The following is a 22,326-nucleotide window of genomic DNA, read 5'->3' on the forward strand; positions in this document are numbered from 1 at the left end:
CAATTTATTTTTGAACAAACGAATTTAAACGTAGTAAACACCCACGCAACATGAAGTACCTACAACTTTGTGAAATTTTGTAAGATATCTTTTTTGTAATTTTTTTTTAAATGTTCTTGTTTTAATTCTTGCCGCCATTTGCAATTAACTGTGCAAAATAGAAACCTGTGCTGCTTGTCCTTTTTCCGTATTTTTTTCTCATATTCTTCCATATCTAACCTTCATAAGATATTTTTCAGCAGTTCTTCAGCAATTCTTTTCGATGTTTGTCCCTGAACCCGTTCAATTACCTTACAAGAAATACAAAATGCGTAGGTACAAATAACAAAAGCATAAGTACTATTGAAGAAATACAACTCAAATGTTTTAATAATAAAAAAGCAAAATAAGCAAATAATATTGTGAAATGAGATGGTATAAAAAATTAAATATGTAAATAAAAGAAGAAAGAATAAAAAAATCAGGGCATTGCACCGTAGCCACTTCCGCGTCATTTCCATTCAAATATTATTAAATTAAGAAAAAAACACAACAATTACGGCCTATACTTTAACTTTTCTAAATTGAAGTTGTTGTTAATAATTAATTTGTTTAAGAAAAAAAATTATATTAAAAAAGAAATTTTGTATTTATTTGATTAAATTCAAAAATCGAGAATAAAAGCGTCAGTCTCAGTCGGTAATTTGGCGCGCTTTTGGCAAACGTCCATCCGCCATTTTACGTGATCACGTGACCAGTTACTAGTGCGTTGTGGTTTTACTGAATTATACAGGTATGGTTAACGTTCTCGTTTTCGATTGATTTAAGATCATTAGTGAGTGTTTGTTAAGGTATGGTGTGCAATTTGGGCTCTAGCTTCCGATTTTCAGCCCTCGATCGAGTCAAATTTCCCCGAAATCGCGTAATTTTCTCGTACTGTTTGGTTGTCATGAACTGCTTTACAAGCTCTGAAATGGCGTCCCTCCACATGGTATAAAAGTGGTCATCGGCCACTGGGGGCTTTCTTTCCATCGTACGCGCCCCATCGGTGTTCCCAGACCCGTTATTTTTCTTATCCGCCCCACGCGCGCTTTACCCCGTGACGCCTCTTTGTTATTGCCACAAATTCAGCCGGAAAATCAGTTATTTCGCAACAGCGGCGATATTTACTTCTCCACATAATATGTTATTTAATGGTTTTATTTTTTTACAGATAGTTTGTAAATAGTACACTGTACATACTGTACAAATCATGAGTTCGAGCAATCGAACCACCTCTAAAGGTGGAAAAGGGTCAAAGACTGACAAAACACAAAAATCAGATAAATCCGACACAGGTGAGTTTGGGGTGCTTTTTGAGAACGCGGGTGGTAATATGCGTGTCTCAGGGAAAGGTTCAGACAAGCAGCAAGCAAACAGAGATAACACACATGCAAAATCAGAAGATCCATTGATTAAGGAAAAAGTTAAGAAGTTGATGGAGATGTCCCAAAGGTCTGAAGAGGAGGTTTGTCTTGCCCTACATGATTGCGACTTTGATGAAAACGCGGCCATGAATATGCTTTTGGAAAATATGGGGCAAGTGAGTATTGTTTCACAGTTTTCTGTGAATAATTTGAATTTTTTGTAACAAGAATTAAAAACTATACATCTTAGTTTTCTAGTCGTTTTTTCAATAAATTGTGGCAGTTATGTCAATGCTTGACGGATTTGACGACTTTTTTGTACTGTTTTTCACTGCTGTCAAAAATTAAAAACAAAACACTAACAATGGAGTATCTGATAAACATATGTAAACAACGGTCGATATATGTCGATTTAAAAGTGTATAATTTTTTTTAAATTTAATATAAAGGTGAATTGTATAGATATAATTAATGAATGAAAAAAAAAAAAGTAATGTATGTTTAAAACATCTAGTTAAATAAAATTTAGTGAAATCAGAGAAAAAGTTTAAAGATAAACAGCTAGAGAAAAAATGACAAATTAAAATAATTTATTGAACTTATATATGTGTTGGTGGCATTATTGTTTCGGAAAATCGAAGCCAAAAATAAATTTTAACTAAAACTCTGAAATTTTAGTTTCAAACGTCAATCATAATGACAATAAAGCCTGGCTTACATTGAAATTTTTTTAACTGACATTAATTTAATGTCCAAAATTGCGCATCTTCCATTGTATTAAAAAATTAATTTTTTTTCTTAATAAGAAAGAACATTATTTTGTTTTTTTGATGATTACATCAAAAAATTAAGTGAATAAAAGATTACAGATTCGTTGTTGTGAATTTTTATTATAAAGCTTTTCACAAAGTTGTAACCTTTTAATCATTTTAATTTTTATTTTAATAGAGTTACATTTACATATTTAGACAAACAGTAAAAAACAAATTAAAAAAATAAAGGTCTTTTTTAATATCTAAAAATTCTGTATTTATAATTCCGGAAATTACATCAATTTGTCATGGTCAAGGCTAAAGTACGTGGCATCAATTTATACAATTTCCATTTCTTTTCTTTTATAATTTGATTTTTTACGTATTCAGATATATTTGTAATGTTCAGAATTAATAAAACGTTGCTTCCAATTTTTATGATAGTAAATTTTTTTTGTAACAATAAAAAATAACTGGTTTATTTTCATGGTCATTTTGTTTCAATCTTTATATATACTGTGTGAACTTGAAAATTTGCAGCCGGTAATATCTCGACTGGAAAAGTTATTGAGAATTACTCAAACCGTTTTGGTGGTTCCTAGGGGGAAGCAAAATGACATGGTAAGTGACGCACCTTCACCCACTCTTGAATATAATAAAAAAAATATTAACGTTTTTGTTTTTGAAACAGCTTTACCAAATAGGCTGTAGTATGACATTTTTGAAGAACGCTTGCCAATGATGTATCACAAGTAGGGTCGCGTCTTTTAAAATTTTCAATTTGGGGTAGCTGTGGCTTCAGGGGTGGATGGATGTGCGTCACTTATCATGTCATTTTGATTCCCCCTAGGAACCACCGAAACCGTTTTTGATTTTCAATGACTTTTTCATTTCAAGAGATATTGCCGATTGCAAGTTTTAAAATTGACACCCTGTATATAAATCTGTTTTAGCTTGAGCTTTAATTAGAAGTGACATTTTTGTTGTTAGGGTGAGTGGGAGACTACGGTTAAAAAGAAAAAGAACCGCCAAGCGTCTGCTAGCAAGCAGGAAAAGACAGAGGAGACAGCCGGTGGTGACGAATGGAACGACGTTCCGTCTACCGGTAGTGGTGGCGGCGCCGGCAATGGTAACGAGAAGGACAAACCGCGTAACAAGAGCGGCCCACCTCGTCTTCACGGCCGACACAACGACAATCGCGGGTGGCGTGGCCGAGAGAAACAAGAGAACGAGCGTAACCTCGAAGAGGGCGGCGGTAGCGGTCGCGATTTCCACCGCGATCGTCGCGGCAGACCTGGGGGATCGACGCGTGGTCCTGGTGGCGGACGCGGAAGAGGCGGCGGACGGGCCGGAGGCAGATTTCCGCCGAGGGGAAGTCGGAGCAATGCCTATAATAAACCGATCGACACGTGGGATAATTCCAACACGTGGGATAACAGCACGGTGGCCGCAACGAACCATACAGGTAAGACGAGGCCGAAGAATGTAAGAAATATTTTCTTGCCAATAAAATATCAATTTGAATTGATTTTTTGAGTTGAAGAAACATTAAAAACCTCGTTTTGATATATTTGAGTTGTTTACTCAGCATGTAATGAAATACTTGAGTGCAAGTCAACCCTCTTACCTATTTTTCGTTTTATTAAATGCTTATAGACTTAAAAAATCTTTTTGTTTGTATTTTTTAATGTTAAAATTAGTGATACCAATAAAAAAATTACCAAATAGAACAATGATCTTGTTTAATACTTGCATAATCTTTATACGTCTTCAACTATTGAGCCTTTTAAAAGGGCGATAAAAGTAAGATTTTATGAGAAACCCTATGTAAAAATGTGCTTTTAAAAGAAATTAATTATCGTCGTAGTAGCATTTGTGTTGATTTATTTTTCAGAAAATTGGGATGATTTTCCTGGCACCGATGAATGGACGACTGAAGAGTACACCGGCAGCTTGGCCGACACGAAAGTGTTCACGCCGAGTGTTGCGGCACCTATCGATGCGATCAATGAAGCTCCTTCGAACGTCGGCTTGTCGATGGACAACGCGGTCATCAATACCGGTCAACAACTCGGTCAAAACCTCCAAGCTGGCACCGGTCAGTTGCCTTCGCAGAGTCCTGTTCAGATTGGAGGGACATTGAACGCCGCACAGACGCAGTATCTCAACCAACTCACTCAACAAAACAGCGATAACTTAAAGCAGTACGGCAGTGCTCATACTTATCACGCTCAAAATTCGGGTCAGGTATACAACTCGGGTGCGAACACAACGGCGAATCAGACATACACGAGCAATCAACAGTACGGCAGTTCGCCAAGCGGTTACGTGAACAGTTCGTATCAGACGGGAAATAATAACTATAATGCAGGAGAACAACAAGCGGCGCAACAACCGGTGAGGACTAAGACGCAGAGGGCTAGGGTGCCGCCTCCGTCCAAGGTTTGTAACAATTCCTTTGAATGCAAATAAAAGTTGCAGTTACGGATTTGTTTCTCGATTAGACTACTCTATGTAGTGTTTCATAATTGTTTAAAATAATTAATACATTTAAAATAAATTTATTTTTAATAATTAATAACCAATAAGAAAAAAAAAACAGTTGAATGATGAGACTTGATGACGAGACTGAGGCATTGAAAAGTTCGATTTCTCTCGATTTTCGATAAGTTTTTTATCGATTTCGTTGAGGTTTTGTTACTTTTTGTTGTACTTTGATTAATCGGCAGCCTGATTAAAAAGGAACTTTTTTCTTTTTTAGTTTTGTTGTGTTTTGATTTAAAACTTATTATTGATCATTACAGATTCCTGCAAGTGCGGTCGAGATGCCAGGAGATCTAAACAGTAGCATAGGCTACTTGGACGTCCAGTTCGGTGCTATGGACTTCATGTCGGACAGTAATTCGTTCGATAACGTTAACGATAACAAGTACGGTTCATCCAATCCTGCAGGTTTGGATAATACGACTGTGACGTCGACTGCTAACATGGATCTCAGTACAAATCAAAATTCCACTCTTGACGCATATTCACCCAAATCTAATACACAAAGCAGTATTAGCTCGGCGTTAACGCAGAGCGTAAGTTAAAAAAAGCAAAACCGTGATTTAATTATTTATTTTTAAATTTGTGTTCAGCTAACGGATAGCATTCCACAAACAAGTGAACATTTAACAAACGCCTACAATACGGCTCCGAGGAGTTCAACGACTGGCAGTACGGCAACCCCATCAGTCACACCGTCGGGTCTTGATATCGGTAAACAAAGCGAAAGTCATTCGTACTCACAACAGTCGACATATAATTCCTACCAGCAGAAAACCAACACGTATAACGCGTCGACGTATAGCGGCACGCAGGTAAAATATTTGATTGTATTAGAGAGGTTTTGTATATATTTTGATGATGAAACGATGACGAGACTGAAGGGTCTTTCGTATGACTTTGTTTTCTTTTAACCGATAAGTTTTTTATTGGTTGATTGAGTCTTTGTTGTGGAAATTCCCGATAAGAGTGATTTAAGGCAATCTGATTTTGTGTATTTAAAAACGTTACCATAAGTATGTTGCCAAGAATTACATAAATATCTTTTTCAGACTTCCAATTCGTACGTTTCAAATCAAGCTAACAGTAATTACGCGAACAGTCAAGCGGCTCCCTACAACACTCCTTATCAAAATGCTTATTCGTCGGCGTCTTCTTATCAGTCGAACGCGAATGCTGGTGCTTTTCCATCGATAAGTCAGGCAAATTCGTATCCCTCGAATAATCAATCTTATCAACAGAATTCCAGTCAATCCGTTTATGGTGCTAATACCGGTTGGTATTCCCAAGTTGATAATAAATTTTTGTGATTTTTATTTTTTAAGGTTTGAGCAACAGTTCGAATTTGGGCAACACAACGACGAGTCAGTACAACAGCTACAGTTCAGCAAGTAACCACAAACTAGGCAAGGACAGTGGTTACGATAGCTCTTCGAACGCTGTTAGTAACACTCAAACTACGACATCAAGTAATGTAACATCGACGACGGCACTGTCGTTGTCCCAGAGCACTATCTCGGTGACGAAATCAACAACGACGTTAGGTGAGCCTAGGGATTTTTGTTTGTTTTTCGGTTGTAGGAATGATTGTAATTGATTTATTATAGCGGCAAAGAATTCGAGTAGTGTTGTTTCAAATATACCTCCAGGTGTGGCGCCAGTGATGAGTACGCCGTATATCATGGGACAAGTACCGTATTTCCAACCGCCCGTTTACTCGTATGAAGAAGTACAAATGTTGCAGCAGAGGATGCCACATATGGTGTGTATTGTTGCCTTCTTTTTGATTAATCAAGCATGTGTTTGCACTGTGTGTGGAAATAGAGGCTTCAATTTTGTGTGAAAGTGAATAAATATACGAGACAGGGATGGGTTATTTGGGGAAAGAAACATATTTAGTTACTTGTTGAAAGGGTTATTGTGTTTTGTTTAGATTGTTTTATGGATTAATTGTTAGCGTTTAAACTCTTTCATCAAGGTTTTAGACAATTATATCTGTTTGATTGTATTATTTTTGGTATTGAATTTATTTGTTAGTAAAGTCTAATGCGGTTAATAGAAAAATAAAAAAAGGTTTTTTGACTAAATTACTTGGCTGTGACAATTGAATTGCTACTTCTTTTTGTAAATAATTTGTTTTCTACAGGTGTGTTTTATCGAGAGGGTTATTGGCACATTGTACATAATTTTTTTTTGTGACTAATATTTTGTGATCGTAAACATTGGCAGGCGTGCAAAACAAAAACCTGCTTATTTTATTATACATCACATTTCTTCTGTTCTCTAGGAGTTGATGTGAAATTTGGGTCAGCTTTTGTTTCTTTTGGGCGTATTGCTTTGTGTTAATTAATTTTCCCCTTCACCTATTACACCCGATTCTCATTTGTTTGTTGTGTCGAGGGTGTGATTGGCTTTCGCTTACCTCGCCGTCGCAATTGTTTAATTGATTGCGACGACGTCACGTTAATGTGCGTGTGTATAAACTTCTTCTCACTCATTGGCATCAAAATGACTCACCCGTTTTTATGTATAATATGCTGAAATTAATTATTTAACAGTGGTCCAAGCTAATTCTGTTGCTTTAGTCCCTTTGAGAAAGTGGCCAAGCTTGCTAATCCATTATATTTTATTATAAAATTGGGCAAGTCGTTTTGATAGAGTGACAAGTTCGTTTATGTATTCAGACGACTCCCTACTATGACATGAGTTACCAGACTCCGACGACGTTGGCCGCTGTTAGAGATGGCGCTTTGGGCAACGTAGGTTATTCGATGTCTTCGGATGGGAGGTTCACGAGAGGTGACAACAACGCATCGCCTGTACCTTCGACTCTCTCGCAACAAACCACTTCCTTGACGCAGGGACATCAAGCTCAGCCGATACTCGCCGGGGCCGGCCATCCCTATTTTTTCACCGCCTTGAATACCTTTCCTAATTACCAGTTCGGCATGTACACGGTAAATTTTTCATTTTATTTTATAAGTTTTATAATTGAGAAAATGTAGCAACTTCCGGCTGCGACGAATGCCCATGGTTCGAGTAACAGCACCCAGTACCCGAAACCGGCAACGTACGGTTCCGGCTACGGCAGTTACGACACGTTAAGTCAAACGCAAGATTACAACAAAACCGGTTACGTCGGTAACAACCAAGCACAAAAAGGTGGCGGTGTTAATGCGACATCTACCGGTTCAAGTGGAAATGATTTGTCAATGTACGGAAAATCACACGCAGCTCTAGGAAAAGTTAATGTAAGTTTTTGATTTGAAACAAATAATCATTGATTAATTCTGGTGTAGTCGTATGACAAACAGGGATTCCATTCCGGGACGCCACCGCCGTTTGCAGGGACTTTACATGGACAGAACGCAGGCCTGGCGCCTAGTGGAACTGGTTACGGACCACAAGTCTATATACCGACGATGACACCGCATCAACAGCAACTGTCAACTCAGTTGATGCATCAACCGTTACATCAGGTAATTTTTTAAGGGTTCGAGAGAAAAAGAAACTGACATACGATGTCCACGCTGTTATAGTGCAGCGTGGTTCGAAGTAACTTGAATTGACAAGTGTTTGTACCACGATGTACTTGAGAAATTTGTAATTTTCGGTGTTTAAAGTGATTTTCGATATTTCTGCATGCTTTTTGGCGACACTTTGGCTTCTTTCGGTCACAAACAGCATGAATCACAAACGTGTTTTTCGTTGACTTAGTTTTATTTTGCTTGTAGATGGATGTCAGGCACCAAGGCCGACGCGTGGTAAGTTATTTCGGGATACACCATGTCTTTAAGTTTTGTGTTTGTGCATTGCTGTTTGTTGAACTGGCTTTATTATTTTTTATTTCTAATCTGTAGTGAAAACGCTAACAAGTATTGCCTTGGTTTTCTGGATTTTCCGGGAGTTTTATAGATTGGTAATTGTGGTCTTGTCGGTAGGATTCTGGAAACAATAGTGGAAATCGGTCACAATCCTCCAATCCGGCCAAAGGGGGTGCAAAACAGCCGTACCAAACCTCTTACTGGAACCAAGCCTAAGACGGATTCGGACACTCATTGCTTTGCCCCGCCCGAAATCGTTTCCAATAGTTATAATTTAGCTATTAATTGTATTTTATAGAGCGTATCAGCGTCATAAATTATTACCCTGTATTTATTCATGTCTTCGGTTTATTGGAGGCGTCTTTATGATTTTTATGTGAAATAAATGACTTGTGCGAGATGGTTCTTTTTACATTGTATACATCCACAGATTTGAGTTTATTTTGGTGTGCGTAGCGTGCAATTTAAGTGCAATTTTTTGTATTGATACGACTGTGGATTAGTTTTCTCTTGTTTTGGCCAGTGGTTGTCGCAAAAAGTAAACGCTTATGTACTTTAAACTTTGTAATTAATTTAATCTCAAGTCTGTATTATATATTTTTATATTGGATTAGTTTTGATTTTTTTATGTTTAGTTATCGTGTTATTTTTTTTTCGAGGCGAGTTGGTGAGCAGTGACGCTGAAAGAATTTCGAAGTCAATTTTTCAAGTTTCTCGGTTTTTATAAATGGACATGGATTCAAAAATGTAAATACAGCTTTAGAGTTACAAAGGAATTTTCGTACTGATCACATGCTCTGTACCTAGTTCTGCCTGTGCATTGTGCAGTAGTTTAGAAAAATTCTTCTAGATAATTTGACGTATGATGCGCAGTCGTTTCGACTGACTCAGCTTAGGTCTTTCCAATCTTTTTGAAAACTTGTAAGACGGTACGTTAAGGATCGCTTAGTTTTTATACAAGAGACTAGTGAAACGCCTAAGTTTTAACCTACAATGTTTAGGTAGATTTATTAACTAAATTATCTTGTGTATCTATATGCTACTTGTATAAAATAATCACTTATAATTATGTAGACACTGTATATGTGTAGTTTTGTTTTTTGTATTTGCTAATTACGATATGGAAAATACACATGGATAAACCTTGACACACCTACTGTGTATCGTTTATTATTATATTTTGTATTTACATTTTGTAGATTCATAAAAGAGGTATGAATGTTCAAAAAGAATAAAACTTAATAAAATTGACACGCTATATCATTTCCGTTTAATAACGGGTAATAGAAAAAGTCACACTGCAACATATAAAAGAGATATTTTATTGTAACAGTCTTGTAATGAAAAAGTTTACAGTGAAAATTTAAGCTGAAACAATGAAGAGTTACAAGCATTTCAACGACGTTATATTAGATCCATTCTTAAATTAATAAAAATTCGATTTCATTAAACTTAAGGCAAAACCCTGCTAATTTCCGACATTCGGCCGATATTAAAGCTACAAAATATACAAAAATCTACAAAACTTGAAACACATAGAAAAGCGTGTAAAGAACACTTAGATTGGTCAATACAAAATCAGAAATTAAGCCCTTTTATCAACAATGGCGAGTAATTCATTCAGTATCGTATCCAACAACTTTAAATTTTCCACCGGACCTTTTTTCTCATCAGCACTATCGTCACTACACGATGTATTTTGCGTCTCCGAATCACTGTCACTTTTTTTATCACTGGTGTCTTTCGAGGTGCTAGGTTTATCTTCCTTTGTTTCGCAACTTTCACTTGTTTCCTTATCTGCAACCAATATAAGCATTAAATTAAAAATAAACACGTGTCATCCCTACCTTTACTACTCTTCTCGATCTCCACACTCACTTTACTTTGCAATTGTTTGAGCGTGTTTTTGAGCAAGGGCGGAGGTACAGCCTCAGGGCTACTATAAACCAAAATCAGCGCTCGCAAATCACCCGAGAGCCGTTTCGCCATTTTTGTGACTTCCAATGATCCAACTTGTTCGCTTAAAGCTACTACCGTATTGTCGATCATTGTGAGGGTTTGTTCAGAAAGGACGTGTGCTGAGACTTTCGGAAAAAATGCCACCAAGAATTCGTAAATTACATTTACTGTAAGAGCTGACCTCTCGTCAAGGAGAACAGCGTCGATGTAGTCAACAAAGTAGTTGCAACTTGTCAGCATCGAGATGTACTTGCGGTCGATGTGCTACGGAAAAACAATATTGAACTCGTTTGTTAATCAGTGGTTAATAAGTACTTACTTGCGCTTTGAGTAGATCCAACCACAACTTCGGAAAATACGTCGAATGCAACGGCACCGCCTCAAACCCAACCACCGCACTCAAATTAACCAAAACCTCCGTCACCGTGTCATTATTTACCGCTAACCTGAACAACATATCGATAAAATCATGATACGGCGTGTAAAACTTATCCAATGCTTCGTCGTATTCAGGATCGACTCCGCGACTACACTCTAATTGATTATGTGGCACTGTCATCTGCACCATCGGTCTTAGGGGCCTTGCGCCCCCTTTTCCGGCTACTACGGGCAATGTATGTCCCCGTCGAGGGAAATACGGCCCTAACGGTACCGCATCGTGACTATCCTGAAAAGCGGAATGGCAATGTGACAACAGAGGCACCAAAATCTGCATCACTTCCGGTGCCATGATCAGGACAAACTCCTTCAACACGTCGATGCATAACGAACGCATTTCCGGCGGGTTGTACGTGTTGAGCAGTGTTGCCAACTTGCGGAGGACTTCCAGCCAGTCTTTTGTGGCGAGGAGGATGCCGCGAGCGTCTTTGTTGTCGCGGTAAGTACGCACGCAGCGAACGAGGTCTTGCATTATGGTGAGGATGTCCATCAGGTCACCCGAGACGTGGCAAGCGGTGGCTTCGTGTAGCATTATGTGCAAGTTTTGGAAACACTACAATAAAAAACAGATGTTTTTTTATTTTGTACCTTGAATTTTTGAAACACTCACTTCAAAAACGATTTGTAAGCCTCCATTGTAAGCCACATAAAGCTTATCATCGTTCGACTCTAACAAAATTCTAAAGGCCGAAATTAGAGTCCCCCAACTCGTCCTACCATCTAAACATTGCAAATACGTCATTAACGTGTTTCTTCTAAAACTACAGATTTCTCTCTGTTCGGCTTCAGTCATGTCAGGATGTTTCATGACCATTAACTGCATTAACTTGAATAATTCTTCCACTGCTTGGGGGTATTGAGTCGGATGTGGGGTAATATTTTTGAAAGCCCATTGCAAATTCTGATGTTGAGCTAAATGTCTAGTGAAAATACGAGACTGCTGACACATCATTCGTAACAATCCGTAATAAGCTGGCAACATGGCGCGGTTGTACAAGACGATTTCTTGGTCGTCGTGGTCGGCACTAAAATTGAATCATTCAAAACGTCCTTGAGGATTATTTTCGACTTACAGAATATAATTAAAAGCAATATTTTTCGTAACGTGAGCATTCTGTAACATTAATTGCACATTCTCGGGACAGTCGACACAAACATGGTTCCAAAAAGCCAACAATGCTTGTTTGTTGTGATATGCCGGTATTGAAGGTTCCGATAATTTCGGATGAAACAAGTGCCACAATTGGAGGAAGTACTGACCGAACTAAAAGAACCCCCATACAATTCTACGTTTTATAACCTAAGAACATCTCATACCATTAATTTCTCCGTTCTTGACACACAACAGTACATCAACAACGCAAAATACGTCGTCAGTTTCATCGTGCCGTGCTGTTGCATATCTGTGTAGTGCTTAGCCGATGATAATAACCTCAACAGGCCTGTATAAATTTGATGAAGCACTGTTTGAGCCTCGTTGGTCAGTTGTGGCTCTCTTTGCATACGATGCGTGGCGCGGAAGCCTTGCCGGAAGGGGGCGCTCGGTACCAAACTCACAAGTAAATAACCGGCCGCTGAAATACACTGGTGTATTTTTTTATTTTCAGAGAATCACATTTTTACCATTTCGAACTCGCTGATTGCTGTGGGCGATGAGAAAGTGTTCCAGCCACGAATCCATCGAACTTAAGACCCACTGATGCACCAATCGATTTCTTACCACTTGTAAAGCTAACCAATCCAAAGCCGAATAGGGACAACATTCCGCGGCTTCCCACACCTTCTGTAAAACTAACTGTGTGAAACATGGCTGGGATGATGAACCACCTGAACCTTGGGCTGTACTTTCGGTAAGGAGGGTTAGGATTTTAAAAAAGGGTTGTGAGGTCTACAAAACATAATTAATAATATTTTAACAGAAAAAATGGAGAATTAGTTACATCGGAATGTCTTGAAATCGCTTGTGAGATCATACAAATAATCGATTGAGCTAACTGATTGTTTCCTCGACACAGCGAATGAATTAAATTACGGGTCTGCTGTAAATTAATGTTGTCTTTGATTTGTTGATACAAAAACGGAAAACCCTGGAAAAAAACCGGTAGTATAAAAAGTCGTCTATGTGACATCTGTCTTCATACTTTGCCTTCGGCCACTGCACTATAATCTTTCTCGCTTAATTGTAATTTCATATTAGAGTCACGACTTTTTTCAACTAGTGACGCTACTAATGTTATCATCTTGTCAAGAGAAGCCGGTTTATATTTATCACTAGGTAAAGCAACGACTTCCTCTTCTTCCTCACCTTCACTTACATCAACCTAAATGAAAAGGTATACAATTAAAGTGAAATTAAAATTTTCGCATACTCACAAAATCGTTCGCTTTTTGTCCCAAATAAAAATGTACCATAGAGTTAATAGCACCTACAGCTAACAAAAACTTTGATTCTTCTTCACCCATTTTACTAAATTCGTACAAAAAACCGAAATATTCTGTCAAGTGTTTTAAATGAGCTTTAGCTCCGTGTTCCATCTACAAACCCATAAAATTATGTTCGGAAAACACACATATTGTAATAAATTACGAGTGACAATAAAGTTTTGATAAATTTCGTTACACACGACGCATTTCCAATTTTCGAAGGTTCGACCGTTTTATTTTCCGTTGGAATGTCTCGGTCGATTTCTAAATATAAACTAGAATGTGACTGCTTCAAGCGTTGTATCACATGTATGCACAGCCTTTGAAACATTTGTCGCACCATTTGATTCGGACATTTTAATAATACTTGAACCGGCCACCAGGTATCGTTTGCCATGTGTTCCAAGAACCATACGCAAGCCTCCTGACATGCATTAAACTGTTTAGTTACTAATTCAACCCATTGTACCATTGTCGGCTAGAAAAATGTAATAAGTGCTCAGTCCGCGGCCAGCGGTAATGTTACCTTTTCTTTGGCATGAATAAAAGTCTCGATGAAAAACGAAGTGGACAATTGGGCTGCTTTCTGCGTTATATCCGGCTCGATCGGTAATATAGTCTGAGGGATATAGCCGCAAATTTGCCACATAAAACTTGACAAATCATTAGAACCTGCTAAAGTTATTAAATATCAACTCACTTAAAATAAGTATGTTCGAAAATATTTTTGTCCTGAATAAAATGCATGTTATCCTGCCAAATCCAATCCTCTAATTCTTTACTCAACTCGAATGTGGCCACAGATGTGTTACTAAGTATTTGATTACTTTCACCTGATTCAGGCGTTGTTGAAGAACTTTCAGAACTTTCCGAAGTTACAATCGGACAACGCTCGTAGAAAAGCATATACGCACTATTCGTTTTTTCGAAACTGAAATCCATGAATTTATCCGTAACGCTATCGTATGTTTTACTCTAAAATCAGGTATTAAGTGTTGATACAATAGGAAATTGTAAAAGCGAACCGTCATTTCGCCACCGAAACACTCGGCTGCTAATTGATTTGGATCAAATGGTTTGACTTCAGCATCGTTAAACAAAAACCATTTATCACGTGATCCTGCAGTTCGATCTTTGATAAAACTATAATAATGACCACCGTCGGCTGTGCCAGTGTGAACTGTGACCCCGATTAGGTCGTACTCGTATTGTTCATCTTCCGGTTCATATTGTTTCAATTTGTCCTCTATGATCAACAAGTGACTCGAACTGGTATTGGTACACATGAGATTACTTACCTTGATAATGTTGCGGCATCAATTGTTTTTCGACATATCCGGCCATATTTAGTCTCAATGGAAATGAAAAATGCGTGTTGACTTTTTCCTTGAGCATCGTTAACATATTGAAAGTGTACCTCATCGTATTGAAGCATAAAATGTGCGGTAATTTTTTAAAACAGGCTCTTTTTTCGGCACGCACTTTTTTACCGCATTGTGAACATGTGTACATATTATCGCCTTCGAGAGTATCCTTGACGGTGACTTCATCGAGGGATTCGTAAAGGTTTCGCATATCGGCAACTTGACACCGAACCGTATAAAACTCTTCTAATGTGCGACTAACATGACCACAGTCCTATAGACAAGAAAAAGACAGTCGAGGTCAAGTATGACATAACAAATAACATACTAGTGAAACAACATTATTGCTAAGTACACCGCAGAATAATTTCTTCACAACGGCTTTTAAAGCTGGAGTCATTTCTTCCAATTTGCTGACCAAGTCGATGAAGAATTCCGCCATGTCTTTTTGTTCGGCGGTATTGAGCGGCTGGTGGTCCATAGTGTAGACCTTGCAGAAGCTGCGAGGGTTGTATGCTTTCCTTTCACTTTCCTTAAATTAAAAAAAATCAAGTTGGCTTAGAGAAAAGCAACTTAAAGTGTACACTGACCAGCAAGTACGCAAACATCCGTTGCAACTCCTTGAGAGTCGGCTCGTGCTTCGAATGTTCGGTGTTGGCGGCCAAAATCGAGGCTCTAGCTTGGGGCATCATGTAGAGGTGTTGCATGCAAGACGCCATGTAACAGGTCGCGCCTAAATTCGTTAAGCCAACGTAACCACATTCGGAACGCCCATCTTCGTGGGGCCAGTAGTCCCAAGGGTAGGGCGAGTGGGGCCCTTAAATAAAATACATAGTAACAATAATAATGTAATAAGTAATACTAACCGGGCTGGTGTTGTTTGAGCAATTTCTCATGTAAAATATAGTAATTTTGCGGCGCCCCTTTGACCAACTCCACTAAAAGATCATAAGCAGCTGTTCTCGACCTCGGCGACTTACACTTGGGCACGTGCCTCAACTTCGGACTTGGCAAAGCGAACAAAAACTTAAAAACCTCAACCAATAACTCCTGCCCTTGTTTACTGACTTGAAACGGCGGTCGGTGTTTAATCAAATTCGTCAACAAATTCAACAAACCGATTAAGCCATCATCATCGATCGTTCTATGCCTTGCCTCTAGATAATCTCTCGATAATAGAGACCTCGAAATCTTATTCGTCAGTCCATTAATATCAACAACACAATTCTGCGGATCCTCGAGGCTCTCTTTAACCAAATCATCGGGTAAACTATCAACAAGCCGCGCTACAAGCCAGAAATAATCCCTACAGGCCGGACCGTACGGTTCTTTGCCCTCCTCTAGAGCCGGAATCGCTTCGAATTTTTGTGACCGCATACTTTCCGCTTTATCCAAATAGAGAAGTAACTCAGAAAGCATGGGGGCTACTAAACTACTTTCAAGCATGTCTCCGCTGGCCGAAATTCCCAAACATAATCTGTAAACCGCCGAGCAAACTTCGCGTCGTACTGCCGGCTCGGGGTCCTCCAGGACGAGTCTTTGTAGCCAAATTGAGAAATTTGGTGACTGAAAAAGAGCCTGTCGGGCGTCTTCACTGCAATGTAACCACGAAACGAGAAAAGACATGGCGTAATGGACGACTTGGGCGCGGCCCCAGAAACCGGTTTTGTAATGATTGGGATCCTTTGGTTGTGACGCCTCTTCGAGAATGCTTGTAAGTTGAGGCATCGTGCTCTTAACGTCGATCATTGCAAGCATGGCCTGAAATTGATAAAAATTGAGTTTTACGGATTGGAGTTTGATATTGTAGTAGTTACTTCGTTCAGGCTTGGTATCACGATTTTGTCGCTCCGCACCGGGCGAGATTCTAAAGGAAGAGGCTCCACCCCCAACTGACAGATGATTTTGAGTAAGGATGCAAGACAGTCTTGTTGCCATTCGCTGCCGTTACCTCCGTCGCGTTGTAAAACCCCTAAATAAATGAGACGTTTAATTGCAGCCAAAAATTTACTTTTTTAAATGACTGTATTTTTTGCTTTCTTCGACTTACCCGACATAAAAATATCAAATAAATGGCGTAATCCGCCATGTTGAATAAAAGTACGACTCCACGATTCCTTATCGTTTTCTCCAGGTTTCGAAATTTTCGCACTAAGTGACTCTACGATGTACAATGAATACATCAATTTTTGCGCACTTGACGGGTCAAGTAATTCAGTCAGGGGCGTATCCAGCTGTTTGAAGCCTTGTAACAGCGTTGGATTTGTTGGTAACAAACTCAAAATATCCCAAACGCGCCGACTCAAAACTTGAGCTTTCGTATTCGGAATATGGTGCTACAAAAATCAAACATTAAAATTGTCTCATTCAGATTGGCTTCGGACTCACCCCTCCTTTCACCGGTACTTTCATCGAACTCAATGTATGCATAAGTGAAAATAACTGCTCAAAATAATTAGGCCTTAAAAGAAGTAGCGTCGGGATGGATTCGCGAGGTGGGGGCGGTTGCATCGATGGTAAATCCAAACATTCCCTCTTTTTCATATTTTTAGACACGCCAATCGAAATGTAAACCATTTGGTTGTCTTTAAAACCCATTTCTCCCAAAGTCTTCTCGTCACAGTCTATAGTTAACTCTTGACCTTGTGTTATGAGTCGGATCCAAGTATCGTTGGTCTTATGACTTGATTCAGACTCTTGATTTTTCATATGGCTCGGGCCTTCAGACCATTTTACGATTTCGGCCCGAAGATCAGCGACATAGTCCGAACTTAACATGTCAAGGTAACACCTCTCGGTCGAACTTCCCGATTGGACAATAAGCCTCAGGGGGCTGCCACACCGGTCGGCAGACGAGGCCGAATGACTCCCTATACCTTTCCCCTCTAAAGTCCATCTCCTCAAATGATAAGCGTAGCGTCTTCGGAACGTCTCGAGGTGACTTTTCATGAGCAACAGCGCCCTCTGTATGCATAAAAGTGGTGCTTCCTCGGCCCCCGGAGTACTCACACTGATCAAATCCTCTGTTGCAGCCTTCAAATGAGTCATACATTGCCAAACAAACTGGCCCTCGTTTTGCAAATTTTGACCCATGTAATAGCTATTTATGTATTGAATAGCTGCCATACTGACATCAGTATTGTTCGCCCTTAAGGCTATTTTCCACATATGGTCCATACCGACGTTGTAACTTTCTCGAATCGATTCGGATCCCATATTCATCGTTAATAAATGATTTAAGCTACACAATTGTTGAAAAAGGCTTAAACAAATCATACTGAATCTTTCCGGCGGCAGACTTGGTAAATGGTGCATGTACAGGCGTCTCAAGGCGTCGATTTTTAACGCGTGGAGTTCAGTAGTTTTAGTTTGTGAGAGTAACCAACTGAAAAGTTCATCAGAACATTCGGGATCGTGAGCCAAGCATTCCCATAAAGTATCGACTTGTTCGATACTCAGCCTAAAGAAATAAAATAAAACTAATGTTTAGACGTTTCTAATGTTACATACTTGAATGTGTTAGGAGACACCACTGGTGAAAAAACAGCCGAAAGAAAATGTAATCTGACCTGAACCTGCATTTGATGAGTATAGAGAGGTAAAGATTTTGAAGGGTTGGCCGTGTATGTTTTTAAATTGTTGAAAAAGTGTTTCATCATGTGGTGCTGACGTTCGGCCCAATGGGTCACGTGGTGCATATCAATGCCTCGAAATGAAGTCAATAATTTAGGTAACATTTTTAACGACACAACCACCGAACTGAAAAATATATCTTTACAAAACAAAAATTATAAAACAATTACAAAAACGTACACATTGTTGGCTAAATTATGTAAACAACCTTCGATAAATTTCATCCGAATTTCTTTATCTGGTGTATAACAGATTAAGTTACATAAAGTTTTTTCAGCTTCTAATGCGAGACCCTCGCCTAAATGGCACTAAAAATTTACGTTTGTTAAGTTTGTTTAAAATGGTATTTATTGATGTGTTTACGATTTTATCATCTTGGAGCAAGTCCCATAAAAGTGTATTTCCAGGTTGGCAAACATTATCGGCCTTAAAACACGCTGAAAGTCTTGGATCGACTCTCACTGGAGACTTTTCCGGCGATTGGTTAGCTAAAGCATGAAGATTCAACTGGGCCTTAAACCATAACACAACAAATTACAAAAATATCTGTAAATGCTATAAAAATTTAAGTTAGATGCGGTGTAGGGGTTAGTAAAATTGTAAACAATTTCCCTAAGTCCGAGTTAAAACTCACATGTTCGTTCAACTGAGCCAATTCCTCCTCACACACCGAATCCTCGCCGTCAAAATCGGCCATATTTTTTTCGGACTTGTTGCTCATCCTCGAGGAGTAACTACCGTCGGCATCTCCTTCAACTTCGGCCTCCTCACCGCTCAGCATTTCCAAAATATGACTAAAAACATTCAAACTGTAATAGATTCATTAGCCAAAAGCTAGAAACCTGAACCGGTCACGTACCCTCCGCGAGAATGCAGAGTGAGAAAATTGGTACAGGCGGCTTCGTGGCTTTCCAAAGTGACAGACTCTTTACCCAGTTCACTACAAGACGAGCTCTCGTCCAAGTAATCGGCCGGTTTTAAATTCCTACAATTCGAAAACCGGTCAAAATTGTATAAAATCGAATCAATAAAAAAAATTACGTTTCAACCAAACCGCTCATTTGTGCCGGGAGGACTAGAGCAGCTGCTGCCACGCCTTTCAAAGCCGCCTTCATTTCCGAATCACTTTCTACCTCAACCTCGCTCAAAGCCTCGATTCCGCTAATCGCCACTACACGTTTGTGAACACCTAAAGCATTTTACACACAAAATATTAAGCGGTTTTGAACGAAAACAATACCTTTCTGTCGCTTGACCCGCGTTTTACGAAGCATTTTACGTCGTTTACGGAATTTGGCAGGGACTTCTTCGACGTCGGCCTCGTCTTGAGAGCTACTCGAACCAATAGCTTCGATTCCTTCAGGCAGGACGTTCAAAGTTGATAAGATTTTTTTCCTGACGGAAGACCTAATGTAGATTATTTTTAATTTGCGTAAAAATTAATTAAAAACTGAGACATACATTTGTCGTTTCTCGGCTTTGACTTTTGGAACAACCGCACATCGCTTGGGTTTTTCAGCTGGTGATTTGATGGGAATACCTACCAAAAAATTATTTAACGTAATTATTGGTGATTGATTTAGTTTTACCATCGATTTCCGGGTCGGTACTACTTCCGTCACAATGGACACGAGCTATAGCTTGTTTCCGTGCTAATTTACATGGTGGGGGGCCGGAACTGCCTCCATCAATGGGACCATCATCTTCATCTATTTCTACACCATCTATATCCTCGCTATCCGATTTGTGACTTTCAGACTGTCCCGTACTTTCACCCTAACGATTTTTTATGTTATAAAAAAGAAAAACTAATAAAATATTTTTGTGGTTGGTTGCTGCTCTCGGAGCGGCCTCAATTGTGAAACTTTTTAACAATTAGTTTCTCAGTTTTTACTTACATGTTCTTCTTCGGAATTACTCGGATCAATACTGACACTGTTTTCCGACGATGTTGTACATTTATGCAACGTTATCCCTGCATTAGACGCCGCCACATTTATCAAACCTACTTCCGGTACCCCCCCGCCACGTGACCACACAGCCTTAATCAAAGCCGACGCTAGATATAAAGTCTAAAAACAAAAGACAATTATCTAGTATTACCACCAACAATACGGAATAATACTTGTTCTGTGTGTTCTTTTGGTTCTAATTTAGTCAAAAGACTGTACAAATGCAAAGTCGGCGAAGCCGCTAAATGTTTAACAAGCCCGGGAAGTAAATCATGAACCGGCTTTGAGCAATGTTTTAATTGAGCTGCTGCCCAAATTATATCCATGTGTTCGCAAGTTATTCTCCCTTCCATCGCAAGAAAATTCAAAATAATATGACTCTGTTTAATAACCTGAATAAAAACAAATAAAAAACGCTTATATTTAGCCAGAGAAAGTACCTCGACGTGTAAATTGGGTCCGAAAATATGCGAAATTATATTATTGTTGATCAGCCAATCTGCCATGTGTCTCGGGGCGGCTTCTGCTTCCGGCAGAGATTCCCCAACACAAATCTCGGCCAAAACCCCTATCTGGTTATTAATTTGGGTAATTCCCGCTAGTCTCATTGTTAAAGTACTAGAAGTAAAATACTTAAACGCTAAATCAAGGCCATCGATGTCGAATGCAACAGGAGTATCCAAAGGGTCCTTGATTGCATTCCACATAAAGTCTAGAAAAAAATCTATCAGTGAAAGTGCTTTGGTTCGAACTTTCAGCATAAAACACACCTGCCATGCTTTTTGTGGTAGGCGCCCGTAAATCCTGATCTGATAATTTACACATGTAACGTAAAACACAAGAACGCAGAGGTACCAACATAGAAACCATACTCTTATAGTTCATCCATAATTTTAAATTACTCACTGCAAAAAATCGTAAGATAAAATTTTATAGATGTTACAAGCGTACCAATTGAAATCATTGCATGTGCAGTCGACACCGGCAATTGTTCAGGTGACAACTGCGTAAAACACGCCGTCATAGCCAACAGCCCCCCCATTTTACAAAACCAACTAACATTCTTCAGTAAATAAATCGGTATTTCCGAGTCATGTAAATCGCAAAATAGGTTCAAATTTTGCATTTCTTGTTGCGTCAATTCGTCGAGTTTGGCCTGAATCGTGTGTTTGTAAGCAACGTAAAGCGGAAAATTTAATAGAAACACTTTTGACACTAAAATCAGTAATTTATCGCGGTCTTGAACCTCGTTTTCTTTATCGGTGACTTCTTTGTTTTCTTCTTTTTTTGTGTCTGAACCTTTTTCGGCTAATTGTTTCAACTGACACACAACCATGTAAATGAGGCCCTGAGTGATGTAACTGAATCTTTCCAGGTTTTTTGGGTCGCGGTAACAGCACATGCATTGTCTAAAAATGAAGTTTTTTAGGTGAGAGATTAAAAGCGATTTAAAGGGCTACCTGGCCGGCCATGTCTGCACGTAAACGTAAATAACGTCGATTTCGTGCTTGCTTAGGGTCGGTTGTTCATTGTTCTCTCTGCAAACTTGCGCTTCATCTACAAGTAGTGAAAGTCAAGTTGTTGAAACAGAAGACGATTTGAAAATAATTTTGAAGTAAGTTTTAAGTGACACAAACATCTTAAACTCGGAAGGGGGCTGTGTACTTACATGAAACAAGAAGTTGTACAAAATCCGAACATGCATCACACATATCTAAGCCTGTAAAACAAAATTTAAGAGATTTTCATCGCAATTCTGCGAATGCAAAACAGCAGAGTTTCTTTTGCTAGGTTTTTTCGGTATTTTAGATCAGATGGTAAAGATTTAACGACAAACATCAGCCATTTTGAAACGTTTTTAGTCAGTCAAAATCATATGGCATTTTCCATATAAGTCAACTTCTATAAAATTTTCTTTTACACTTTTTAAATAACAAAATATTATTTTTTAGTAAATGCCTTATGAAGAACCAATTTTTGCAGCTTTGTCTCAAAAATTAACAGTATTTAAGAATTAATAACAAAGTGATATCAAGTGTATTATTGGTTGC

General features: G+C 38.8%; 2 protein-coding genes across 13 annotated transcripts; one reads left to right on the top strand and one right to left on the bottom strand.

The window, feature by feature from the left end:
- The first annotated feature begins 702 nt into the window (after positions 1-702).
- LOC123011879 (protein lingerer-like) lies at positions 703-9,756 on the top strand. 9 transcript variants are annotated; one of them, XM_044409582.1, is made up of 15 exons: positions 703-772; positions 1,193-1,561; positions 3,128-3,602; positions 4,032-4,579; positions 4,942-5,035; positions 5,090-5,217; positions 5,275-5,496; positions 5,734-5,956; positions 6,007-6,225; positions 6,289-6,443; positions 7,366-7,638; positions 7,687-7,932; positions 7,981-8,160; positions 8,416-8,445; positions 8,623-9,756. In XM_044409582.1, the coding sequence occupies exons 2-15, from the start codon at positions 1,232-1,234 to the stop codon at positions 8,719-8,721; spliced, it is 3,222 nt and encodes a 1,073-aa protein (XP_044265517.1). In that variant the 5' UTR covers positions 703-772; positions 1,193-1,231; the 3' UTR covers positions 8,722-9,756. The 9 variants fall into 9 exon arrangements, with proteins under 9 accessions (XP_044265517.1, XP_044265515.1, XP_044265509.1 ...); XM_044409580.1 differs by having other exon boundaries at positions 1,193-1,316; positions 1,368-1,561; positions 4,942-5,217; XM_044409581.1 differs by lacking the exon at positions 703-772 and adding an exon at positions 777-830 and having other exon boundaries at positions 1,193-1,316; positions 1,368-1,561; positions 4,942-5,217.
- A 48-nt stretch (positions 9,757-9,804) lies between these two features.
- LOC123011877 (ubiquitin carboxyl-terminal hydrolase puf) lies at positions 9,805-22,120 on the bottom strand. 4 transcript variants are annotated; one of them, XM_044409571.1, is made up of 37 exons: positions 21,945-22,120; positions 21,736-21,832; positions 21,227-21,684; positions 21,046-21,180; positions 20,716-20,987; positions 20,449-20,667; positions 20,222-20,395; positions 19,913-20,099; positions 19,785-19,863; positions 19,564-19,730; positions 19,365-19,512; positions 19,183-19,308; positions 18,958-19,132; positions 18,687-18,836; positions 18,504-18,631; positions 18,201-18,449; positions 17,079-18,150; positions 16,741-17,026; positions 16,508-16,662; positions 15,557-16,451; positions 15,281-15,507; positions 15,019-15,222; positions 14,625-14,964; positions 14,352-14,572; positions 14,027-14,301; positions 13,853-13,979; positions 13,490-13,804; positions 13,276-13,437; positions 13,044-13,223; positions 12,843-12,989; positions 12,526-12,790; positions 12,220-12,476; positions 11,976-12,166; positions 11,513-11,927; positions 10,784-11,455; positions 10,353-10,728; positions 9,805-10,302 (listed from the first exon to the last, which is right to left on the bottom strand). In XM_044409571.1, the coding sequence occupies exons 1-37, from the start codon at positions 21,985-21,987 to the stop codon at positions 10,091-10,093; spliced, it is 9,801 nt and encodes a 3,266-aa protein (XP_044265506.1). In that variant the 5' UTR covers positions 21,988-22,120; the 3' UTR covers positions 9,805-10,090. The 4 variants fall into 4 exon arrangements, with proteins under 4 accessions (XP_044265506.1, XP_044265508.1, XP_044265507.1 ...); XM_044409573.1 differs by having other exon boundaries at positions 19,365-19,494; positions 20,716-20,999; XM_044409572.1 differs by having other exon boundaries at positions 18,958-19,117; positions 20,716-20,999.
- Between the last annotated feature and the right edge of the window lie 206 nt (positions 22,121-22,326).

This window comes from Tribolium madens, unplaced genomic scaffold (assembly GCF_015345945.1).
Source record: "Tribolium madens isolate multiple individuals breed KSU strain unplaced genomic scaffold, Tmad_KSU_1.1 Scaffold_91;HRSCAF=231;Tcas5.2_LG7, whole genome shotgun sequence".
NCBI lineage: Eukaryota > Metazoa > Arthropoda > Insecta > Coleoptera > Tenebrionidae > Tribolium > Tribolium madens.

Bases quoted from the DNA above. Each gene is read 5' to 3' on its own strand.
- LOC123011879 (XM_044409574.1), top strand. From the start codon at position 1,232: ATGAGTTCGAGCAATCGAACCACCTCTAAAGGTGGAAAAGGGTCAAAG. The intron at 5,497-5,733 runs GTAAAATATTTG...TATCTTTTTCAG, and splicing joins CGACGTATAGCGGCACGCAG to ACTTCCAATTCGTACGTTTC. The intron at 5,957-6,006 runs GTTGGTATTCCC...TTATTTTTTAAG, and splicing joins CGTTTATGGTGCTAATACCG to GTTTGAGCAACAGTTCGAAT.
- LOC123011877 (XM_044409570.1), bottom strand. From the start codon at position 21,987: ATGTGTGATGCATGTTCGGATTTTGTACAACTTCTTGTTTCAT. The intron at 21,000-21,045 runs GTGTGTTTTATG...TTTCACTGATAG, and splicing joins TACCACAAAAAGCATGGCAG to ATTTTTTTCTAGACTTTATG. The intron at 19,864-19,912 runs GTAAAACTAAAT...ATTTTTTGGTAG, and splicing joins TACCGACCCGGAAATCGATG to GTATTCCCATCAAATCACCA.